A 25,503-nucleotide genomic window follows, 5' to 3' on the forward strand; every position below is an offset into this window, starting at 1 on the left:
ATTGATTGCCGTAATTGTTCTGATATTAGGAAAATATTTATTAGTGAATTTGGAGACAACAAGAACAAGGGTCAAGGGTTACAACAAGAAAAAAAAATGATGAATATAAAAAACTTATTTGTATGTTTTTTGTGTTTGTTTTTGAATGACATTTGGATTATATTGTACTTTTTATTTTGAATTGTCTTTAACAATTTTTTGGGAGTGAAAATTGTTTAAATTTAAATTACAGAAAGTTTGTATTTTTTTTATTTTAAAAAAAAATGTAATTAAATGAGCTAGTGAGCCAACCCGTTTACCCACCCACTCGGGCCGGGTTCAAGTTTTTCTGGCTCGCTAATAAATGAGCCGGGTTGGGTTGGCTCACTAAGTGACCAACCCGTGGTGGGCCGGACCAGGTCGAGCCGGGTTACCCGTTTTGACAGCTCTAATTTAAACTAATCAAACCCTTCTAATTAAGTTATTAAATATTATGTAATTATGTTGTGCATAATTACATTCATGATTTAGATCATACTCTTATGTTATATAGTTATTTTCAATACATAATGAGACACACATTCAAATTATCTTTCCTTTTTACATGGTATCACGAGACTTTCTCTGATCCAGACATTGTCTTTTTGCGTTTGACGTCATGCGCTCCTTTTACACTACCTCATGATCCAAGGCTTTCTCTTGCATTGTAGTTGTTTCCAATTGTCATTGCACCTTCCCTCCACCAACAACCTGCTTATGCACCTTCACTCCCTTCCTTCTCCAACTCACCCGTTGGCGATCCCCTTAAAAAAACCATTATTTTAGCAACCGTAAGCCACCTCTCCTTGTTTATCAACAGTCATGCGCCACCACCTTGTTAGAATACAAGCAAAGTCGTACACTAGATATTGGAAGGTAATGAAAGGAAATTTTATTGTTGCTTATGGAAAGAAGCAAGGATTTCTTTACATGATTGCAGATAAGAATATGATATCAGTTGCAAAAGTCGGCAATAGTTCCTCTTTGTAGCATTAAAGGCTTGGGCATATGAGTGAGAAAGGAATGAAACTCGTGATCTTAAAATGTAAAATACTTAACTTGAAGCATCTTAACGTTGGGCCTTGTGAACATTGTATCTTTGGAAAGAAAAAAAATATTAGCTTCTCCAAAATAGGAAAGACATCTAAAGTTGAAAGGTTAGAACTAGTATCATGAGTCAATTTCTTAGTATGTTGTTGTTGTAGCTTTGTCTAATCTTTCACATTATAAAATGTTTGATTTTCTTTTTTCTTAGGAATCTCAATTTAGAGAAGTCATGGGAGCTTTCTTCAAAAGCAGCGGGAGCAAAGGCATTGGAAGAAGGAAAGATGAAGATTGAGAAATTTGGTGGCAGTGGCTTCAAGTTTTGGAAGATGCAAATAGATGACTACATGTATTAAAAGAAGTTGTATCTACCCTTGAGAGGGGAGAAGTCAGACGACATGGAGCAGTCAGATTGGGAGTTGTTAGATCGACAGACCCTTGGTGTGATTCGGTTGATATTAGCCAAGAATGTAGCGTTCAACATCATGAACGAGAAAAAAAACCGCACATTTGATGTAGGCGTTGTCAAATACGTATGAGAAACCCTCTGCAATCAATAAAGTGTACTTGATTTGCAAACTTGTCAACCTCAAAATGGGTGAAGGTAAATCGGTTACTAATCATATTAGCGAATTTAATATAATTATTGTGAAATTAAAATCAATGTAGATAACTTTTGATGATGAGGTGAAAGCAATAATCTTATTATCATCTCTTCTGGAAAATTGGAGTGCAACTTACTGTAGTTAGTAATTCTGCAAGCAATAGCAAGTTGAAATTTGATAACATCCGTGACTTGGTTTTAATCGAAGATGTTCGCAGGAGAAGTTTAGTGGAACCTTCTAGTTCTAATTCTGGTTCAACATTGAGTGCTGAAAATAGAGGAAGAAATAGCCAGAAAGGTCGTAATCAAGGTCAAGGCAAATCAAAGTCTAAAGGGAGACCATAAACAAAAGTATGGAATGATATCACTTGTTGGAATTTTAAGAAAAAAGATCGCTTTACAAATCAATGTTAGGCTTCAAGAAAGAACAACAACAAAAAGAAGTCACATGATGATCAATCAGCAAATGCAACAACAGATGAAATTGCGGACGTCTTATTATGTAGTTTAGATAGTTCTATTGACTCATGGATTATGCACTCAAATGCATCATTTCATATTACACCTTCCTTAGAACTATTATTTTACTATGTTTTTGGAAAGTTTAGGAAGGTTAGCCTTACAGATTGGAAAATCTCTTGATATTGTGGAAAGGTGATATTAACATCAAAACCTCTAAAAAAATGTGTGGACTTTGACTAATGTCAAACATTATCCAGCCTTAAAGAAAAATATAATCTCTATATAAGTTTATATAAATATAAGATACCTCGATTGGTAAGAGGCCTTTTGGAGTGGTACCAAAAGCAAGTGAGACTCACATTCTTAGTTTTTTGGGTTAAAAAGGACATTTGACGTCGGGCCCCCTCTAGATCCGACGTGTAATTGCTAAAAGATCCATTTTGGTGCTACTTTTGGGATATTTTTGCAACTTATTGACATTTGGGATAATTCTGGTGGTATGATATTTTTTTTGACGTCTAATCTGGGATCCAACGTCTAAAAAAGGATTTGGCGTCTGATCCTAAGATAATCGACTTCTATAATAACGTTTTATTTACAAAAGTTCCACCAATATTTTTTACATTGAATTTTCGATAATCGGATGTTATTCACATGGCGTTAAAGGTCATCTGCCGCTAGTGGGTCTAAATTAAATATCATACCACCAGAGAGAAATTGGTTCAATTCAACTTTAAGATAAAGCCAAATATGATGCATATATCTGAACCAATATGAGTGGTCAGCCCTGAAGTATGCATTGTTAAATAATTGTATGTCCTTCCTCCATTAAATAATTACTTTTACCTACCATGTAAGTTTTTGCAGCCAGTTACATATTCAATATCTTTGTAGATATATATATATATATATATATATATATATATATATATGTTGCTATTTAATCTAGGCAATTTAAAAGAACTCAAATCACATGATAACCTACAATGAATCTCAACTTATTCAATGACAGCAAACGACTTAAAAGGAGGAATTGTAGAGAACAGAGAGACGGAAGATGGAACTGTCCAAAATACAATTGAAGGCTTCTGGAAAAGAGTTCATATTCAATTCCAGAGAAGTTCCAATGTCTCAGAACCAGAAATATTAAGCTAAGACTTTTTGTAAAACATATTTTCCTATATATTAATATGTGTATAATTTGAGTAAAAAGAAGATATGTGTACAGTTTGAAAAAAAAAAACTATATTTTGAAAATATTTTACACTTTTGGCTTACTAAACATTAATTATACAAATGTGTTTACTTTTAGTTATCATTCACATTAAAAAAATGTAATATTGTTTAGTTTAATTCTTATTTTCAATAGTTAAAACGCCTGTCTTTTCACCTAATAGTATATAGAAAATGATGGGTGTAGTTTAGGTTTAAGGTTAGTAAGTTGTATCAATATAGTACGATTCAATTAGCAATATTGTAGTTCAAATTTTGAATATCTCTTCGAATTAGAGAAAGACTTCAGGCACTATATCATTTACCATTTATGAACAGAAAGAGTTTATTTTATTTTTTGAAAATCAATTTTTGCTTTTTTCATTTGATGAGAAAATTAGTTTCTCTTACATTTCCCTTCTTTCTATTTTTATTATAATGATTTAAAGAAATAAATGTCAATTTTCATAAAACAGACATTCCAAAAAATTTTGTAATTCGAAATTATTACAAATAAAATGAAAAAGGGTGGCATTTAAAAAATAAAATAAAATTGGAGGTACACAGGGAATATGTGCTGTGCAAAAAGTAAATTATCGTAATCTGTGAAGCAGAAATTGGGTCTCTAAAAGGAAGGAACGATCTATCACATTTTAAAAATTTAGTTTAATTTTATATACACATTATTAATTTATTGTGTGCTTATTGATATTTAGGATTTGAGTTTGTAGTGGTAAGATAACAAGCTGTTTGAACATAATTGGATATTAGGATTTATAACGTAAGAATGTAAACAACAACATAAATTAGATAAGATGACTACAGTTTTCATATTATTTAAATTAAGCAAATGTTCATTTTATAATAGCAAACCAATTATATTACATGAGATGATTATTTTCTGAGTAATATTGAGTACTCCATCATCAAGTGCTGGCTAATATGGCATAGAAAAGTATATAAATAATATCTAAATATTAGAAATCATAACAAGTACTAGTTCATATGAAAAAATCCATCAAATTGATCCTTTAACATTAGAAAATATCCCAGTTTAAGAGCTAACCTGATAGATATGCAAGATTGTTTTACTAATTTAAGATTGTATAACTTTATGGACAGTATTATTCCATTTTCCACTACCACAACCATCATATCTTTCGGGATTCGCTCTATCTTGCAATATACATCAGAATTTGAACCCCGAAAAGGTGTTTGAAAAAATGTAAATCATAGCATGGCATCATATTTTGGATCTTACTTTCTCAATAAGCTCTCTTCGGAGAATTTTTCCCGAAGCTGTCTTGGGAACAGCATTGATGAATGTCACCCTTCGTAATCTTTTGAAAGGTGCTACCTGCAAACAAATACAAATAAGTGTCTACAAAAACTGGTATATGCAGAAATAATACAAACATGTATTTTTTTTAATATCTTAACTTTATTTTAGAACCCCATTTAGTAAATATCATATAATTTCATGAATGCAACTCAGACAAGCTTGTTCATTTTTCTTACCTGATTAGCAATAAACTTTTGAACATCTTCCTCAGTCAGTGAACTATGTGGTGAGCGAACCACATAGGCAACTGGAACCTCACCGGCTTCAGCATCAGGATATCTTCAGAAGGAAAATGAGTCAATTATGAATTCCAATTACTAACAACATGAGTTATATTTCTTTTATACACATAATAATTAAATAAAAATCATGCATGTGAAACTTACGGGATGACAACAGCATCAAGTATTTCAGGGTGAGAAACAAGAAGCCCTTCAAGTTCTGCTGGTGCAACCTAGTTCGAACGAGAAATGATAAATAGTTTAGATGGACCATAAATTTTCACCGCCAAGAATATCCCAGAATGATTGTAAACACAAATAATTACCAACGCAGAACAGCAAACACATTATGCACTGAAGTTACAAAATTTGACTTACTCATACAATTTGGGGTTTAACATATGTATAATGCTACTTGATTATGTTTCTGCTACTCGTGTAAATGGGGAATTTGATTGAGATTTGTGACATCTGAACACATGTGCATTTTTGACATGCTAGACAAATTGTAAATTTACCATAGAAATGAGATTTGGATTACATACCTGGAAACCTTTATACTTGATCAGTTCTTTGATACGGTCAACAACAAAAAGTTGCCCTTCCTCATCAAAATATCCAAGATCTCCTGTATGCACCCACCCTTTTGTATCTTTAGTCAATCTTGTGGCTTGGGGATTGTTGTGATAACCTGAAAACTTACGCAATAGCTTTATTACATTGCTTCTAGGAAGTTCCAATGAAATATATACAACTTAATGCCAAACTGCATAAGAAGTAAACTAAGGACTTAAAACATATTTTTAGGACAAGAACATGGAAGCAAAATAAAAATGAAGGAAGCAGCCACAAGCATACCTATTTCCTAAAGTCTAGTTCTCACTTCGACATTGCCAATAAAATTCGTTACTTTTCACAAAACAAGGAACAGTTTCCGTTGGCTACAGTCCATGGAACTGAACACAAATCTGTCGTTATCAATATAATGAATGATCTATAATCTAGCATAAAGCAATTTGACCATCCATTTTGATTAACACTGGGTCAAACAGAGTCTTAAAGTACAATACCAATTGCAAAGTCAGATAAAAAACCCGAAGACCCGTACCGAAATGATGCTCACCAAACAAATTAGTAATTGGATGAAATTCAACTTAACAAAGATATTTTTCATGCATAAAGAATGTTGCTTTTTGGAGAATGGTGGTACAACTCTATTAATATCTCTCAGAGGAACAGTTGCCATGAAAAAGAAAGTGATAAGTATATTCGTGAAATATTGATTAGAAAAATTAGAGTAGGACATTGGCCAGTGTACGATGAATCTTCCAATAACCCCAAATCCCTTTATGCCATACATCAAGCAGACTAACAAGAACACTACATCATGATGGTAGTCTTTGGCAAACAACTTGAGCGTAAAATGTAGAATGTCTTTTTTTCCTTTAAGCATACAGGACTAACATGTTTAAGGTCATGATCTAATCTGTCCTGCTTCTGAATTTACACACACAAGACAACATTAGGCATCACCAAGCTTAAAACAGATTAGTGTTTTCTCGACAAGAAAGAGTCAGAGAGATGTATAATGTATATGGACAGCGACTAAAACTAGTCGAGCAGAATGAGTCTAAAACGAAATAGGCAGATTCAAGCACAGCATTAAACCAGATTTACTTAACCTGTCTACCTACGACAGAACAAAATATAGGCCATGGCAACTATAGAATACAAATAATAAACCCCACATTGCAGGGAGTGTACCTTGCATCATATTAGGACCCCGTACCCATATCTCCCCCAACTGTCCAGGAGGGAGAGGCTTCAGGGTATCCACGCTAACTATTTGAGCTTCCACTCCCGAAACAAGCATTCCCGTAGAGCCACTATGCCGAATCCCCATCCTTGTATTCTCAACAGAAACAATCCCACAAGTTTCAGTCATACCATATCCCTGAAACCACAACAACAATAACAACCAACACAAAACTCATACTTCAACTTCAAATAATTTCAACCCCACTTTAAATAAATTTCTTTTCTTTCTAACCAATAAAGAAAACTAAATTGAACCTCTGTCACTATTCATAAACTAAACCCAACTTATGTATTTGATTTTTATAGAAATTTCATCGTTTAACTTCTCTAAAAGAGTGCAAAAGTCATTTAGAACAAAACATTCTGTGAGTTAATAAGTACAATCCAAATCAAAAACCTCACAGACCACAAACGTTGTCTTCTACCTGAGCAACAGTAGCATGAGGGAAACGCTTAGCACACTCCTCCATCAGCTCTTTCCCAAGAGGAGCAGCGCCAGAACCAATATGCTTCAGCGAGGAAAGGTCATACTTATCGACCAAACCATGTTTGGCCAAAGCAAGGATGATCGGAGGCACAACCCACAAATGCGTCACTCTAAACTTCTCAACCGTCTTCAAAACCAGTTGAAATTCAAACTTCTTCAAAGACACCACAGCGTTGCCCCTCTGAAGCTGCGCGTACGAAATCACCGTCAAGCCAAACACATGAAACATCGGCAGAACGCAGAGGAACACGCTATGCATCTCCCCGGCCAAATCATCGTCCAACCCAATCATCAACGATGCCGCCACGAAGTTCCCGTGCGTTAGAACCACGCCCTTGCTCACACCAGTGGTCCCGGAGGAGTACAGCAGCACCGCAGTATCACTCTGCTTGACGTCAACTTTCGGAAACTCGGTAGGCGACCCGGCGAGTTGGACGAGCGCGTCGAAGCTAGTCGCATGGGAGTGCGCCTGGGAGTGGAGGAACAAGGCGGGGAGGTTGAGGTGTTGGAGCTTGTCCCAGAGTTCGGGGACGGTGATGACGAGTTTGGGATTGGAGTCTTTGGCCTGTTTGGCGACCTCGGCAGCGGTGTAGGCGGGGTTGACGGTAGTTACGATGGCGCCGAGGGAGGTGACGGCGAGGAAGCAGACGATGTAGCGGATATCGTTGGGGGCGAGGAAGAGGACGACGTCGTTTTTGGCGACACCGAGGCGGAGGAGGCCGTGAGAGACTTTAACAGTTAGCGTCTTCAACTGTAGGAAGGAAAGGGTTTGAGAAGAATCGGCATCGATAAGAGCTTGTTTGGAGGGAAACGGTGCGACTCTGTTGAAGAGGTGGGAAACGAGTGTGAGGTTGGGTTGTTTGGGGAAAACGATTGAAGGTCTGAGAGATCTGAATATTCCGTCGGAGCCATAGCCGGATCTCTGCATAGTAATTGGAATCGGAATCTACAATGCACAAACACAAATTCTGATATATTATAACAGAACTGTTTTTATTCTGAAAACATGCAGGGCGCAACCGTTGTTACCGACCAAGTCACCTAACTCCTTTTCCAACATCCTATATTATCAGGGAGGAAGAAGATTCTCCTAAAAAAATTATATGACGCATTAACTACTGATTAATTTAAACATTTTTTATATCAAAATTATAAAAAAAAAAGTTTTTATTCATAATGGAGATGATGATTTATCCTTGCAAATAAAAGAATTGTGGTATTTGTTTTTTTTAAGAGTGCTGGCGTTATCGATTGTGTTGAGATGGATAAGAACAACCTAATCCATCGTACTCGGTTGGATAAAAACAAAAACATTTTACTAACCCATAACCAATGTGATTTTCCAATTAGTTTTTCTTTACCTTGTTATACTGTCGTAGTCTATTTTTATTTTAAAAGTAGTTAATTCCAAATCGTTGTTGGGATATTAAATGATTTTCATTTTCAATTTTTTAGCAAGTTACGTCATATTTTGAATGTCGGAAAACATTTTTAAAGAGCTGACAAAAATCTTGGAGAGCTTTGAATTTTACGCTATGCATCTAACTCTATATGTACTTCTTATTTTGGCATACGATAATTTCGTGTAAACACCGAAATTTATTAATAAGAAAAAACAATGTAGTCAAATCTATTAACGGAATCTAATAAATTGTTCCTTGACCCGTTCAAGTATTCACTTCCACATTCAACCTCTCCTTTTCTTTTATTTAGTTCACATTTAAATTTAAAATTAGCAACAATTAGTAATATTATTGTAAGTTATCTGAGTCAATCCGGTCCGATCTATTACGGATTGATTACTTAGTAAATTTATATCCAAAACATGTTTGACAAATTTAATTTTATCCATGTCATCTTGTGGGAGTAGCTTTGATAAAAAAGATTGATTAGTGAAAGAGTGTTTATAATTAAGAGATAAAAGTGTGGTAGAGAGAATATGGTGTAATTGCCTGTAGGCTTGATTAAATCATACAACAACTTGTGAAGTTTGAAAACCTAAAAAGAATCAGGTGGAACCAACCTAAAAGGAGGAACCATATAAACCTCCTCGTGAAACTCTCCATGAAGAAAAACATTATTCACATTGTGTTAATGCAAAAACCACCTTTTAATAGTTGTTATGGCTAGGAAACAGGAACGATGGTGATCTTGGTAACTAGAAACAATGTACCAAAATAATCTATTTTTTAGTGTGGCCCTTAGCCACTAATCAGGCTTTGTATCTTTCAATAGTGTCATCTACATTGTATTTTACATTTGAAACCCATTTACAATCAATGTGATTCTTTCTTTTTGGGAGATCAACAATAGACCATGTTTTATTTTCCTAAAAAGCTTGCAACTCAACATTCATAGCCTTTTGCCAACAATCCAATTTAAGATGCTTGGAAGACAGTTGTAGGTTTATAAATGTTAGTAACAACAAAAGAAAATTTCTTGCAAGATGTGTTTCATTGGGAATAATCAAGAATTGATGACAAAGGATGCATACAATATTATAAGATGTATTGCATTGTTCCCTATATGTCACCATGAAGAATGTAAAAAAAAAAATTATTTGATTGTGATGCATTATTATGATTAGGCAATTTACATTGTTTGGAAAAATGACAAATGTCACAAGGAAAAGTAGTAACATAATAAGGAATGAAAGAATATTGTTGAGAAAAAAAAATGAAAGATGGAATAAAAAACATGGTCTAATCTAAGATGTCAAAAAGAAGTAATGCTATATTTGGTATTAGTGATAAGAACAAAAACATGGTGATGATTGAGATGAGAATGAGACAAATTCAGCACATATAATCTGTGATGCAAGCTAGCTTACCGAATCATCCTTTGATAGACTTACTAAAAAATAACACAAAAATTATACTTAAATAAAAGATGACATTGCAAGGTTTGGATAAATTTTTGAACAGGTTAACATGAAAATTGGGTACATATAAAACATCATGAAGAATCAAGGAATCCATCAACATAGCAATACTAGATATAGAATTAGAAACTTGGACAACATTTGGCAAGATAATGAAAATAGGTGGAATAGCTTTATGAGTAAACAATTGTGAAAATCAAAAGTGATATTATTAATGGAACTTGTATCCAGAAGTCATTGAAAAGATAATGTACTTGGAATAACATAAGAAGGATGAATGGAAGAAGAATGAGTGAAAGTCGAATTTGATGTATGGTTAGGAGATTTGAGGAATTAGTGTGAAAGTCAATCTATAATTTTGACAAAATATTAAAGATTTAAAACCATCTCAATAATTAATTATGTATGATAAAATTTATCTCATCATGTTAGAAAGACTTTATTAAGTGTATTATAAGCAGAATATATAAATAACCTTGTAGAAGAAATAAACCAAAAAAAAAAAAAAAACAGAACATAACTATGAATTACAAATGCGCTACAATTACAACCAAATTCAATTTCTAAAAAATATATGCTAATGATATATTAATACCAAGTTTTAAGAAAATCTATGCTAATAATATGATAATAATTATCTTAATCTTGTTTGATATTGGTGTTAAGCACTTAATGCTTGCACACTAAATTACAAATTTGCATGTGTGGTCATCGTTCTTGGGTTTTTCACTGAAAAATCGTGTTGTATAAATTTCGACATGTATTGAACGTGCGTAAAATAGAATTCGTTTTGTATTTGGGCCGTGGGCTTGTTGGATAACGGGCTTAGTAGATCTTTAGACCGAAACCAAAATCCGGCTAGCACCGAGAAACATATATTCATGTTGGTTTAAAATAAAAATGAGACGTTGATTATCTCTTTTTAACGTGGTCTATTCTTTAATCACATGCAAAATTTTTTTCAAAGTGATAACCACTTTCACAAAAGTGGAATAGAAAAAAGTGAAATTTTTTGGGTAATACAAAGCATCGTTGGAACAAAAGAAAGAAGTAGAAATGACAAAAAAAAAAAGGATATTTTCTTTATTAGTGATCAAATTAATAAACATTTTGTTAGCTGTGTTAGTTGTTCGTTAAAATGTTGCTGCTGAAATGAGACAAAAACAACCACATGAGTGAATGTTATGTGTATGGATATGTGTATGGAACGTACGTCTCGTTCCTTATTCCGAATGATAGATTGGTGTAAAGGGTGATCTGTAGAATATAATCTGATACTCAAGTCAGAATTTTTTTTGTAGACCTTTTGTAATTCAATAAGTCAGAGTGAGTTTATCTCTGACATTAGATTTTTATTTATAGAATTTATAAAAATTTAACCAATTAATATACTTCTTAATGATCATTAATCTGCTTAAAAATAATCATTATAATATTAATTGTGCCTTTAATTCTGTTTAACAATTATCATAACCGAATGGTCATAAAATGTCTTCTTGCATGTATTCGGTCCTCTCCTTCTAATTTGATACGATGGATAAGCTATTAGCCCATAATAAAAGTGTTCTGGAATGAAAAAGCTTGTGAATTAAATTAGTTGCAGTGAAGGGTTGGATTTAAAAAGGAGGAGAAAAGATAAGAGTGGTGCAATGCAACCAGTCCCAAGAAAAAATGATTATGAGATGAAAGGTGACAAGTTGAAAATCAAAGGAACCTTTTGTTCTCAGTGCACTGCACTGCAGTTCAGAATCAAAGTCAATCCAACAGCAGCTTCACCCTTACAAAGTAAGTAAATCCTCACACACTCCACTCACTACTTAAAAACCAATATTTTTATTCATTCACTTTTATTATAAAGGAATAAAAATAAATGGCTTTTTAGCCATGTAATTTTATTATGAAATTATTAAAATAGGATAATTTTTACTAAAAAATATTGAATTTGAATAAATTGTGTCAAATTTATCACGATTTCATACATGCTGAGTTGATTTTCATTAATTAAAATAAAGTCGTAGTGGATAACTTTCATGAAAAAATTAAAATCGTTATAATTTGAGACGACTTTAATGCATCTTATAAAAAAAATTAAAATCGTCATAATATTATATTATTTTAATATATTTGATTTTATCACAATTTATAAAGAAACTAAAGTCGTTAGAGTATCATATTATACATTTTGTAAACACACAAGTCGTCTTTGATAATTTCAATTTTTTCATCAAAATCATTTTATCTGATTGGACTTTATTTTAGTTAAAGTAAAATCTTCTCAACATTATACGATATTTTTCTTTTGGAAGCCCTGTTAATTTAACACGATTTGTCCAAATTTAATGTTTAAAAAAAATATTCCATTTTAATAATTTCAAACACCATAATGATAAAAAAAAACCTCAAAATAAAGTGTAGAAATGAATAAAAATATTAATTAGCCAAATTATTGGGCTAACTTTTTCACCTTTGCGTGTGAATGTAATCAACTTTGTTTTTCAATCAAAATACTTTTTACGTTAGTCAATCAATTTAATAAACTTTAACAATTTTCAGGAACAAAGAAATGGTCTAATGAGTAGAATAATCACACGATGATGACTATTCCTTCAGTCGCAGACAATGGTCAAAATCAGACACAGAAGACTCCACCAGCTCGATGGTTAGGCCCAAAAATTATTATCATCAATTAGTTTAGAAAAAAAAAAAAACAAATAGAGAAACTGAGTAAAATAATATTTCTAAATTTAAAAAACAAAATCCTAATTATACAAACTCTATCAGATGAAAATTGTTTCCTTTTACCTTCTATTTTAATTAACAAATAATTATATGATTTTATAAAATAATTTACAAAAAAAACTAAGAGTAATAATCAAAAGAATTATGATATGTTAACAATTTTTCATAATAATCACGAATCACTGTGTAAATATTGTAAAAAAAAATGTTAAAAAATAATAGAAATTGGTTTAGATTTTAGATTTCTGTTTCATTTTAACATAGATGTAGTATTATGTTTAAAATTAAAAAGATTTGACATTAGGAGATTATCTATGAAGATAATCATATATGTCTTGTTGTTAACATTGGAAACATTACAACTAAAGGATGTCAGATGAAAGTAAGTTAATGTTGTATATAGAGATGACAACGGATCAGGTCAAGCACGGATAGTGTCTATCCATAACTCGATCTACCGGATAAAAATGTACCTGTCACTCGATCTGTTACCTATCAGGTATCCGTTTAGAAAATATCTGCGAGTATTTAAAACCCACGGGTATCCGCAAAAAAAAAAGTATTTTATATATTTTAAAATAAAATTTAAATAAAATTACAAAAAAAAAAATATAATATAATATAAATGAAATTAAATATAAATTAAAATTTAATTTTATTTGAATTTAACCTAATAAAATATAATTTTATTTATTTTTAATTAAATTTAATTAAACATTATATAAATTATTTTTTTTATTATTTTTTGTGGATAACGGATATCCGCGGGTTAGGTAGTATACTTTTGTATCCGATCCTTTTAGAAGTGGATATTAAAATACTCGTTACCGATTACCCGTTACCAGTAGATAATAACTACCCGTTGTGGGTTTTACCTGTGAATACCCGTATCCCCGGGTTTTTTTGTCATCCCTAATTGTATGATGACAATGCAAACAAAAGAAAATGTTTTTATATAATTCTGAGGTGACTTTCGTTGATACAAAATTTGTCTTTAAACTATTGGCTGAAATTCTTCTAATTAGGATTAGTTGATTTAATAATCCAACAGATAAAGTTTGTAGAAGTATATTTTAAATATTAATTTTGTATTGGCCGGTAAGAAAGTGGGTAGAAATTTATGTCATGCCCACTTATAAAAATTGTAAACATATACGTTGGAGTGTTCATAAAAGAAACACACCTTTTGAACTTTACTAGAACAAAAAAAAACATTTTTCTTTTTATAATATCAAAGAAATTAATTTTTTTTGGCGTAGAGCTGATAAAAATTTAGCCACTGTCGTGAGGATTGCAATTCAGTGTAACTTTTAAAATTGAATTAGTTTTCCAATAAAAATATATTTTTAGTTTGATTCTTATAGAAAATTTCTGTGGAAAACTAAATGATTTACGAACAAATACGAATCATGTATCTATCCGTACAAAGAAATAGTACCTTTAACCGATGAAAGAATTTAAATCCAGGTAGATTGATGATGTCTCTACAGAGTCGATTATATGAGTTTATTTGTCCAATCTAAAAATAATTTAAAATGTTGTAATATATATAACTGAGATTGAGTTAAATAATTTATGTTATTCTTACACAACTTGAATTTTCAATATTTCATACAAAACAGTAAAATTCATGCACCGTATGCATCATACTCTTTCTTTTCTGGCTATCATTGTCTTTTATTAGTTTAAAATAATGAAGATTTGTCGTAAACAAACTCTATTTTGACTATTCTGACCTAGCTATTATACAAAAGATTCTTCGTCAGGGTGCTTAAACAAGTATTTCTATTTCCGACAAATCACACATTAGTATCAAAATCAATGATAGTGATACAAAAACTTAAAAATAGAGAGATTTTTTTTATGTAAGGGACACTCTTTTGATACAATGAATATCGATTTAGTAAGAATAACATCATATATATTTATATTTTACTTTGAAAAGTTGAAAAAGTTTATAATCAAAATAATGTATGAAAACAGCAGCGGATTGGTTCCTTAATTGTGTTTTATTCTTAATGATACGAGCTTAGAGTTTTTATAGGAATTGAAATAAAAATGTATTTGAGAAAAATAATTTTGAATGTAAAAGCCTTGTTTTCTGGAATTGATAACATTGATGTCTGATTGGGGGATTGCACTTGCATCGAGAGAATACTTACAAAAACCTAATATCATCGTCATCAAATCATCACTTGAGTTCACTTCCTAGAGGATATACACAAAATATAAAGAAGCTTTTTTTACCATGTACTGTCAAAATAAGAATTATCTCATTTCATTAAAGAACACAGAACTCCACAACACAGCCTCAAAGTCTTTTCTGAATCTTCCCTACTCCCATGCCTCTCACTGATCATATCTCTCTGATTTCACTTCCACCAGTCAGTCATGCATCAGTACCACTCACTTCAGTAGTTGTAGTACACTCCCTTCTCCGTCTTGTTTTCATCAATACTAAAATATCCATTATTACTATTATTACTGCTACTGTTACTACTAATCAGTTGCTTAATAACCTCAAGATCATAATCCAGTGCTGTTTCTTGCGTTTGGAAGAACCACCCATTTGGCTTATCTGTCCATTGCTTCACGTACTCTTCACCTCCATCGTGATTCACGTTGCCTTGACTCACCATCAACTTGTTCATGTGCTGATCTGCAAGCATCAAATTCTGAAATCCCATTTCTTCTTGTTTTATCTCTCTGCAAAGGCTCACCTGGCTGCAGCTCCCATCAGAGGAACTGCAGCTTGTTTCACTTCCAAACACAACCATGGAACTGTCTGTGGTGGGGTAATACTGCATGGGACTAACACCGACCAAAGGCTCTTGGTTCTGATAAAAGGGAAGAGAGGAGGTTGTGTTTGTGTAATTACTTGAAGGAACAGAAATTTGTTGAAGGCATGGGAAAGATGAGCTTGGTGCTGGGATGTAATAAGGAGAGTTGTTGCAGTAGTCTCTGTAGATTGATGTCTGAGAAGAAAATGGCGAGGGAGGGTTTTGGGAGGAGTGTTGATAAGGTGCTATTCTTTGATGAGATGCAGGAACCAACCCCATGAGTTTCCTCTTCAGCTTGGTGTTCCAATAGTTCTTGATATCATTGTCAGTCCTCCCTGGTAACTGAGCAGCTATAATTGACCACCTAAAAACATCATGGAAAAATTGACCAAAAATAAATATACATCAATGTCTTCATTTTCCCAACATCTTTGAGTGCATGCAGTGGCTGGATCTAAACTTTGGCTTCCAAGTTGAAGACCAGCTCCCCAAATACAGACAGATATTCTAGAGAAGTACATAGTTTTCTCACATTGTCAAATCCCTTGTTGTGTTTTTATTTGCCTCTTTTAGATAAATATTGACAGAGTTCAGGACATTTCACCGGAGAATGTATTTTATTATGTGATTGAAGTAAAAATGGAAAGAAAAAGAATGTCCATCTGAATATCCTAGATCTGGAGAATAACTAATTTTAGAATTTGTTGAGTACAGTTAGTGGGTCTAGCTATGCATAGTGCATAAAAATGGGTAGCAATAAGTAGTACCTGCTTCCAATATTAGCATAAAGGCTGCAGATTATTCTGTCTTCCTCGTCGGAGAATTCGCCGTGCTTAATGTTGGGCCTAAGATAGTTAAGCCATCTCAATCTGCAACTTTTTCCACATCTCCTTAGACCTACAAACATAAATCATGAGAGTCAAAGTATTGCAGACATAGAAAGAAAAAGAGAATACATGCATATGAAAGGATATATATATATATATCTAGGTTTAGAGTGTAACACTGTGTTTCTTACCAGCTTTCTGAGGAAGAGCAATCCAATTCCCTCCAGTTCCATGCTTCTCTATGTAATCCTTCAGCTTTGAGTCTTCTTCTGGTGACCACGGTCCTCTCTTGACATTTGCCTTGTCACAGCAAGGAGCTCTTCCCATCTTCTCTCCTTCTCTCTGCAACAATTTCACAAAACCTCTCTCACGATCCAAATTCCAAACCCTGACTCTTTCTAATGAAACTTTGGTGGGGACTGCTTAGCCTTATAACAAGAGACCTAGCTCTTGAACAGTTAAAATATTACTATTATATTCTCCCAGTAAGAAACAAAACTGAAATGAAAAAGCATGGATAGGACGTTTATGTACGAAATATTTTAATCTGTGAACATTATTCCAATCTGGACTCATTCTCAGGCGAACTTTCTAACCTTCTAACTCATATAATTTCTTCCTCTTAATCTCTTCTATAATTAATATATAATCACAGATAAAAAAGCATCCAAAGTTTGTCATACAGAAAGAAACATAACCCAACAGGTTTATTGTAGTGATGGTTACAGCTACCAGATATGCGATTCTATCCAAATGCAGGGACCAAAATGTGGAATTAATTGTCCAAGTTTTTCTTCGTCTAGTGCGGTGGCTCAATATTTAATCATTTTTGTTAATTAAAGCTTTGACACTCTTGCTAAAGTAAAACATTACGAGAGTAAAAGACAGAAAGAAAAAATTGAAAAGGTGCACGCAATATATTAAAAATATATCTGTAGTATGATTTAATTTAATCCACATCTAACTGGCAGTCATGTGTGACAAAGGCGCACCTCAATAAATATATATATTGAAGATATTGATGGACTTGATTATATGGTAGTATTATTTAACTTGTCAGAAAATCATTATGTAGCAGTAGGTGTATCTTTTGGAACTGCACACGACCACCTCCTTAAACTTTACAACAAAAGAACCAGAAAATGAAATATAGCTGTATATGCATTAGTAGATGCTAAATTACACAATTTTGTGATGCATAAAGAGTTGTCTCTCCTTACACTCTTTCCCTAGCAAACAGAAACATAGGTGTTTCAGACAATTGCATGCACGTTAGGAAACTGGCTAGCATATTGGAACGATGAAATATAATAGAAATTGTATTTCTTTTACATTTCATTGTTCTCATTTGATTACTTTTTTCTTATTTTTATTTTTTTAACTTGTATTAGAAAAACTATGTTAAAAGAGATTCACATCTATTATGCAAAATTATGTGGCTAAAATGGTGAGTGTGATGATTGTGTTTCATATCTGATAGGGTCCTACGGATCAGGGATTGCCCTTAAATTCATCTGGTCAGGTGGTGTGTTTAGATTGACTAATTAATCAGTGGAATGCATAGAGCAGCATAGTGAAAAATATATAGGCAAAACAATTATCAGATATCTATGCTGTCTCGTACACTAGAATAACATTCCTAGTATAGGGAGTTTTTTGTTGCTTGACGACATATAAAAATACAGAAGACCTAGGTCTGCTGCAATGGCCCTATTCGATTTAATGGATTAATGGATCATATATTCCTTCTTTTCCTTTTATTTATTACTTCTTCTATATATCTATCTTTTTCTTCTACATCGTAGATAAACATCCCTATACGTTGTACTCTTTCTGTGTACAAATGGTGAAAGAAGGCTATTAAATGGTTTTATGGAATTCGACACTACTTTATGGTATCAATTATGGGTTTAAGGCTAACTATTATTTTTAATTTTCATGTTATGTTTGAAAGTAATTAAACAATTTCACCAATTATGCAGCTGCATACTTTGATTTGTTTAATGAACCCAGCTGTGTCATTGCTAACGTATGCATGCCTCTCTGCCAGCTAACCATACTGTATGTGGTTCTCATCATCTATGGTAATTTTCTATGGTATTAGCATCATTAAAGGGATTATTCACCTTTTTAAGTACAAATTCAATCTGCTTCTGTAGATAATAAATAATGACAAGGATTCTGCACATTTCTTCTTTTACAGTTTTTTTTCTTCTTCTTATATCATCAGTGTTCATCATATTTTTTTTTCCCTCCGTTGGTTTTTAGAGCTACAGTAATCAATATGATAATTCCAGCAGAATTTGTCTCAGACTAATTCAATAAAATTTCATATTCAAATCTTATCGACAAAAAAATGCGAATGGACTATGGAACTATGGAACTCAAAATACTAATGAACTTTTTTACAAAAAAGAATTTGTTGTCATAATAATTAAATTAATCACATTAACCCTAACCATACTATCTTTTAACATGCTTGAAAATTATTTTAATTATCATATAGTTCTCCCTTCATATCTCATAGGTAGACTTGAGATCTGTGTTAATTAATAATGGTATAGTTCTCTCTTCATCTCACTGTTATCAAAATTACTGTTTTTTCATGTGTAAGCGAAGGATTTGTTGTTGTGATATTAATTAAATTTATCGCATTGACAAAACAATATATCAATGATTAGTACTACTGGCTTAAAGTAATGCTGATAGTAATTTGTTTCCTCATGGATTGACCTTGTCTCTTTGTGTCGAACTGTTTTGGTTGAATGAATTGGTGAATGTATACAGCAGAAAGTCATGGTGGAAAAAGAAGAATTATATAGTGGCATATGATATAAAGTAAAGTGTTTATAATTTAGTATGATTAAAGGAAGCTAATCTTCATGGGTAGGCAGGGATCTAGGAAGATACGTTGGCTTTAGTTTATAGTCCACGCTTTTTGCAATTTGCTAGCTATATATAATACCTGCATCTTTGTTATCACTTTCTGGATGGATATATAGCACTGTACGTAGTGCTCAGAACAGTAACACTAATCTTTGACCATTATCTTCACATATGAAAGAAACGTTTCACCATCCAAAAATATGATCATCTCCACCCAGATATAAAATTCAAAAATCATCCCATGCACTTTTGCACTTATCTCCTTTTTTAAAATGAAAATGTTAGAAGAAAAGATGTGTGCATGATAATAGATAGAAACTTATGTGTAGCTATGTCTATGAGATTTAGGGGCTATATGCATATGAATCCGACTAAATCTCTTGCTTGTGTACTCAAAATATTTGAGTAGCCCTGTGATATAATGTGATGGTGATGCTGTATAAAGTTGTGACAAGCAGTAGTTCAAAAGCAGCAGCATCAATCTGGTGGCAGGATATGAGACAGAGTAGATTGTATATAGAATAATATTAGTTCTCCTTCAGTAAGGTAGCATCGGAACGTTGAATGCATAACATGATGTGACGAGAGGCCAAGATAGTCAAATTATAAAGTTATTAATCGTACTTTGTAGTTCAAATAACTCAATTTTGTAGATTTTCACATATGGATCAGTACCATAAATAAGGTACAAAACCTGCATAATTAAACACTGCAACTTTCAAAGTTAAACATATTTTCTTGAATTTAATTAGACATGCAAATGCAAGAGGTTAATTTGCTTCAACGATTCAGTATATAAGGATAAACTTTCAGATTGGACCTTTGTGCATGAGTACAAGCATATATAGGGTAGTAGGTTATTGCTCCGACAAATTCTAATGCGATTTAATGTTGTCAGAGAACCTTCGTGTCGCTAAAGCCATTAAGATCTACTTTCCTAGATTGAGGTTGATAACTCAATCTTTACGTCGGTTTGCTTTAAAAGCCTTGTGTCTAACAAAAATGATACTTACAAACTCTTGTATCATGTTCAAGAGGTACACATTCTGAAGTATTTTACTTATTATATTTTATTATGCTTTATAATATTTATTCTGGTTCAAAGTTTATATGGTGAAGTGTTCATGTCTTTGGGTTATTATTTTATTTATAGTAAATATGGTTGTTTGTTAATATTAATAATATTGGAAAATTGATTTAATCATATTTTGTTTTTAAATTTTTTATTTTAATTAAGATTATTTTTTTTCAATATTTTTTTAGATTATCCATCAATTATAATCGTATTTTTTTAATTAAGGGCCTCGTTGAATTAAGGTTTAATACATATTTTGATCTCTCCTTTTGTAAGTTTGGTTCAAAATAATCTCACCTTTGAAAAAAATTCTTTAAAGTCCCATATTTCATTAAATATTGTTCAATATGGTCTTTTTCGTAGACACCGTTAAGATCACAACGGCACAGTAGCTAGCGTGACGAAACCTATATGAGTTATTTACTTCGATGCTTACGTGGCTTTGTGAAATCATTTTAATGTGTAAATATTTAAGAAAAAAATAACATGACGCAAAAATAGGTTTAGTCTGGGTCTGGGTTAAAGTAAATTACCCTTATCTAAGAATGATTTCGTCATTTCTGGGTTCAACGTTCTTGTGAAACTGGTGATAACTGCTAATTCCTTGAAGGTGTAAGGTAAGTGGAACATCGTATGTACGTGAGGTAAATGGTCTTAATCTAAACCTAATTAGTTGATGTTCTTGTTATTTTATTTGGGGGTTAGGGTTTAATTTGATTTTGTGTTAAATATAGGTATTTTCTTCGATTGACGATGATTTTGGGGATATAAATTTGTTATTTAAATATTTTCTGTTGAATTTGGGGGTATAAATTTGGGGATTAGGGTTTAATTTGATTTTGTGTTAAATATACGTATTTTGTTCGATTGATGATGATTTTGGGGATATAAATTTGTTGTTTAAATATTTTCTGTTGAATTTGGGGGTATAAATTTGGGGGTTAAGGTTTAATTTGATTTTGTTGTTTATCCTTTTCTGCGACTTTTGGACTAAAATTTCCATATCACAAATCCTTCTCCTTTGTCTAACCATTTCATCATCTTTTTCCTCATTGTTTTCTTTAGTACCATTTGAAAAAGTTACAGTACATGCCTCTTGAAGATCCACCCTGTTATGCACCAAATAAGCCACCAAATAAATCACCACACTTGCAACGAGGGATTATCCCACCTCCCCTCCAACCACCATCATTTGCGGATTGCGAATTTCTTTCCTGCCCTGTTTTGGAACAAGAAGAACAACCTTGGGAAGAAGTCATTTTTATCTATCCACAACCAATGTTGTCAAAAAAGTGAACAACTTTAACGAACCTTAACCATCCCTTTTATTAGATATAATAACCTCAACTTTAAACATTTCCACCAACTCACTTCACTTCACAGTGCAACGTAATCATCCAACTAAACAGCTCACTAAGGTTTTGCCATAATGGCATCTGCACCGTTATGATTTTAATGGTGTTAGCGAAAAGGACCTTATTGAACACTTTTTAACGAAATATGGAGCTCTCAAGTTAAGCCTCGGATTTTTGGATTAAATACAAATTTCATCCACAAATTTTAGACTTTAAATTACCAACAAAAATTTATGTCGGTAAGAAATTTGTTGGTAAAATTTTTCAATTAGATCTTTGTTGAATTTCCCAATCGTAATTTTTACCGATAAATTTTATCTATATGATTAGAATTTATCAATAATTATTGACAAATATTTATCAGTAAATTTGTAATTATTGATAATTACTAACAAATCACAAAATTTATGGTTATCAACGACAATTTTACCAACGGATTGATGATTATGGGTAATCTATTAAAATCGAATTTCTTACTATTTTTTGCTATTAGAGACGAATTATGTTCATTATAATTTGTGATTTTGTTGTTGTAATAAACGATAAATGATTTATATTGTTTTTCTTTGAAAATGTGTTAGTTAGCAAAACCGTCGTGTTTCTGACTTCCTTATCATTCATCATTTTATATTAATCAGAATGTCATTCTATATTAACCACATAATAAGATGACATATTTTAATACGTGAAAACAAATAAATAAAATAATAAAATTGGATAACAAATATATCTCATTAAAAAAATTAAACCACAAAAAATCAATTAAAAAATATAAAATATTTTGTTTACTAATATTTTTTTTATATATATATATATATATAATATGTTGCACATAGGGGTGGAACTTTTCCAAATCCCGATTTAGGGCATGTAAATTATTGCATAGTGATAAAATATTAATGTGCATTTTCATAAATTTAAAAAATAATTGTAATTATTTGGTATGTTACTCAAAGCTTCGATAGTGAATAGTGAAAATGTGTTAAGTGTTAATTTCTCTCACACTTCCAAATTGATAAGCACAATGGGTCACCATCGGTATCAATTCACGATATTGATGAAAAAAAAAATAATTAAATTTAGTTGTTTGAATAATGAAATGGAGTGCTGTCATGCAGTGTAAATAGTTGTCATTGACTCTGAAATAGCATATGCTTTACCTTTTCTCAACGGTTGGCAAACTAAGCTGGAAATATGGGATTTACAGCCTGTGATAACCTATCATTGTAGTAATATACTAATTAATATTAACATTTTAATTTGCATATGGCCCTTCAATAAATATTTGAATTTAATTAAACTAAATTGATATTAGAAGTCTTAGCTACCAAAACGTTATAATTAATAATGAAAATTAAACTTTTATTCTACCTGAATTTCAAACTCTATGTTGATATATATTGCATTAATTACATAAAGTAAGGCATAAATGCCCCTGACATAATACACTCAGTACATTATGTCATACTAAAAATTACTGGAGAAGAGAAAAGGACATTAATCAAATGATGTTCATTAATATTGAAATAAATTATTATAACATAAACCTAAATATATATACTGTTTTTGAATATTATATTTTAAGATATCATAAGTTCATTATATTTTAACACACAGGTTATTATCTCAGTGGAAGAACTTCTAATATGCCTATATGTAGTATTTGCTATTGAAAATTAATCTCAAATAAAAAATAAAAAAAAAGTGTGATTCTTCTGTGTCAAAATCATGGAGGAAATTAAGAAAATAATCATTTACAAATCAGAAGAAAGCGAGAAAATGCAAAGGTCAAAAATAAAAACTCTCATATTATTGAAAGTAATTTCTGTGTATCACTCTTTTAGATAGCTCTGCCTATTTTTTGACAACATATCCATAATATTGAGAGAGATTTTTCATAAATAAAAAGTAATGTAAATATAAGGAGAAAATATGAAGGATTGAAAGGGATGGAAAGAAAGGTGAAGGAAAAAAATGACAGAAGAGAGAAAGTCAAAGAATTTGTGATAAAATAAAAGATGGTAATAATGAAAGATTAGGGACAGACATATCCATGGTGGCCCGTGACGATGATGTTATGAATAAGTGAGAGAGAGAGAGAGAGAGAGAGAGAGAGAGAGAAACGAAAGAACGTGTTTCTCTCACTTTCACTTTCTGGTTCAAAGTTTGAAGGCTCGTAATATTACTGGTCGCTCGAAACGTGGCCATGGTCCTGACTGCTGAGCCTATGGTCCCAACGACATGACACTTCCCCGCACGTGCATGCACGCTCTCATCTCAACAACATCAATGTGGCAGAGTAATAGTAACAAGCAAGTAGAAATGTCGAAGAATAGAGTAGAATAGCTGCCACTGTAGTGTATGGCATATCCATCATACAGAATCATATATATATATATATATATGCATGATTGGATTTGGCTATGTTAAAAGTTTGTGCTCGTGTGTGTTTGTGTATGTGTTGGTCAAACACTCAAACATGTGTGTTTGTATATATCTACGTACAGCTTTCAGGTGAAGCTATGGTTGTTGAACTGAAGTTTGATATTAAGATATCTGTGTGAATATGACTTGCATATAGATAAAGATTGGTAAATAAGGGAAGGGGTTGGTTGGTCATTAGTTGAGTTGAGACTGAAGAAGAGTTAGACTGAGACTAACTGAGAGCTAGCTAGGTTTGGCTTTGTGTGTTTTCTGTATTGCTTTGGCTGTGCTCATGGTCTAAGATTATAGGGAAAGGAAAAAGGACTAATCAATCAATCACTTCATGCAGATAACAAATTACAAATTCCTACAATAATTTCAAAACTCTATATCTATTTCCTCACATAATATATTAATTACTTTTCTGGTATAGTACTTCACTAGTTCTTCTGTTTGACCTGTAACTTATGACAATGGATCAAACTAAAGGGAGCATGCACTTGCATTTTGTTTGATGTCCGGTTATGAAAGTTTGAATTTGAAAGTAGAGAGATATCTACCCGGTGGTTAAACCATTTTTTCTTTCTTATAAACATACTGTTTCATACATAAGTACACAGTAGTCAGTGCAATGTAGTAATAATTAGAGTTGTACAGAATTTCGTGGTCATCAAATCAGTTGACTGTTCTGTCTGTCTGTCTCTGTCTCTCTCTCTCTCTCTCTCTCTCGTGACAGTCATTCATCTTCCATTGCCACATTGAGTAGTTTCATGATCATACACGGCGGGCGTTTCTACTTTGAATGAGAAAGAGGTATCACTTGTGTCTCTACAATCACAATCTAAGCAAACGAGTTTTTCTATCTATTAGTTTTGCAGCTGTACGATTATATATTTTTTTTGTTCTGCTTATCATAAATATTCATAAGAATTATGAAGTGAAGTTTTGTACTTTCTTATTATTTATTATGTATTCAAATATCATTTTATTTCTAGATAATACGATATTTTAATCATATCATATTTAGATAAATGTAAGACTATTCATTAATTAATAGATGAAATGATAATAAGTCATATGACTAATAATTAATTTTTTAACAATAGGTGATGTAATAAATTCAACAAATAAGATTTAATTCTATAAAATTAATTTATAAGATAAAATTCCATCCATATATATATTAATAAAAATTTATGAATTTAATTTTTATGCATCGAGTAATTTGTGTTCTCTATTAATCTATTAGAAGTCATGATTGAAATTTTTTTAGTTAGGTTTAATACTCAACTTTGTCCCTAGTTTGGTTGGCAAATCTCAATTTAGTC

The 25,503-nt window shown here is 32.0% G+C and overlaps 2 protein-coding genes across 2 annotated transcripts; both read right to left on the reverse strand.

The window, feature by feature from the left end:
- Positions 1-4,317: 4,317 nt before the first annotated feature.
- On the reverse strand, positions 4,318-8,325 carry LOC106759615 (4-coumarate--CoA ligase-like 7). Its single transcript, XM_014642882.2, has 6 exons — positions 7,147-8,325; positions 6,668-6,857; positions 5,449-5,594; positions 5,069-5,136; positions 4,859-4,961; positions 4,318-4,697 (listed from the first exon to the last, which is right to left on the reverse strand). The coding sequence occupies exons 1-6, from the start codon at positions 8,134-8,136 to the stop codon at positions 4,584-4,586; spliced, it is 1,611 nt and encodes a 536-aa protein (XP_014498368.1). The 5' UTR covers positions 8,137-8,325; the 3' UTR covers positions 4,318-4,583.
- Positions 8,326-14,963: 6,638 nt separating this feature from the next.
- On the reverse strand, positions 14,964-16,976 carry LOC106759035 (transcription factor RAX2-like). The gene is made up of 3 exons (XM_014642047.2): positions 16,627-16,976; positions 16,376-16,505; positions 14,964-15,972 (listed from the first exon to the last, which is right to left on the reverse strand). Exons 1-3 carry the CDS (start codon positions 16,760-16,762, stop codon positions 15,240-15,242), a joined length of 999 nt encoding a protein of 332 aa, XP_014497533.1. The 5' UTR covers positions 16,763-16,976; the 3' UTR covers positions 14,964-15,239.
- Between the last annotated feature and the right edge of the window lie 8,527 nt (positions 16,977-25,503).

The sequence above is a fragment of the Vigna radiata genome, chromosome 4, assembly GCF_000741045.1.
Source record: "Vigna radiata var. radiata cultivar VC1973A chromosome 4, Vradiata_ver6, whole genome shotgun sequence".
NCBI lineage: Eukaryota > Viridiplantae > Streptophyta > Magnoliopsida > Fabales > Fabaceae > Vigna > Vigna radiata.

Excerpts from the sequence above, each read along its gene's own strand:
- LOC106759615 (XM_014642882.2), bottom strand. The coding sequence starts at position 8,136 with ATGCAGAGATCCGGCTATGGCTCCGACGGAATATTCAGATCTCTCAGA. Across the intron at positions 5,137-5,448 it reads TCAAGTATAAAGGTTTCCAG|GTTGCACCAGCAGAACTTGA; the intron begins GTATGTAATCCA and ends CGTTCGAACTAG. Across the intron at positions 4,962-5,068 it reads CTTGATGCTGTTGTCATCCC|ATATCCTGATGCTGAAGCCG; the intron begins GTAAGTTTCACA and ends TTCCTTCTGAAG.
- LOC106759035 (XM_014642047.2), bottom strand. The coding sequence starts at position 16,762 with ATGGGAAGAGCTCCTTGCTGTGACAAGGCAAATGTCAAGAGAGGACCG. Across the intron at positions 16,506-16,626 it reads TGCTCTTCCTCAGAAAGCTG|GTCTAAGGAGATGTGGAAAA; the intron begins GTAAGAAACACA and ends TTATGTTTGTAG. Across the intron at positions 15,973-16,375 it reads TATGCTAATATTGGAAGCAG|GTGGTCAATTATAGCTGCTC; the intron begins GTACTACTTATT and ends TGATGTTTTTAG.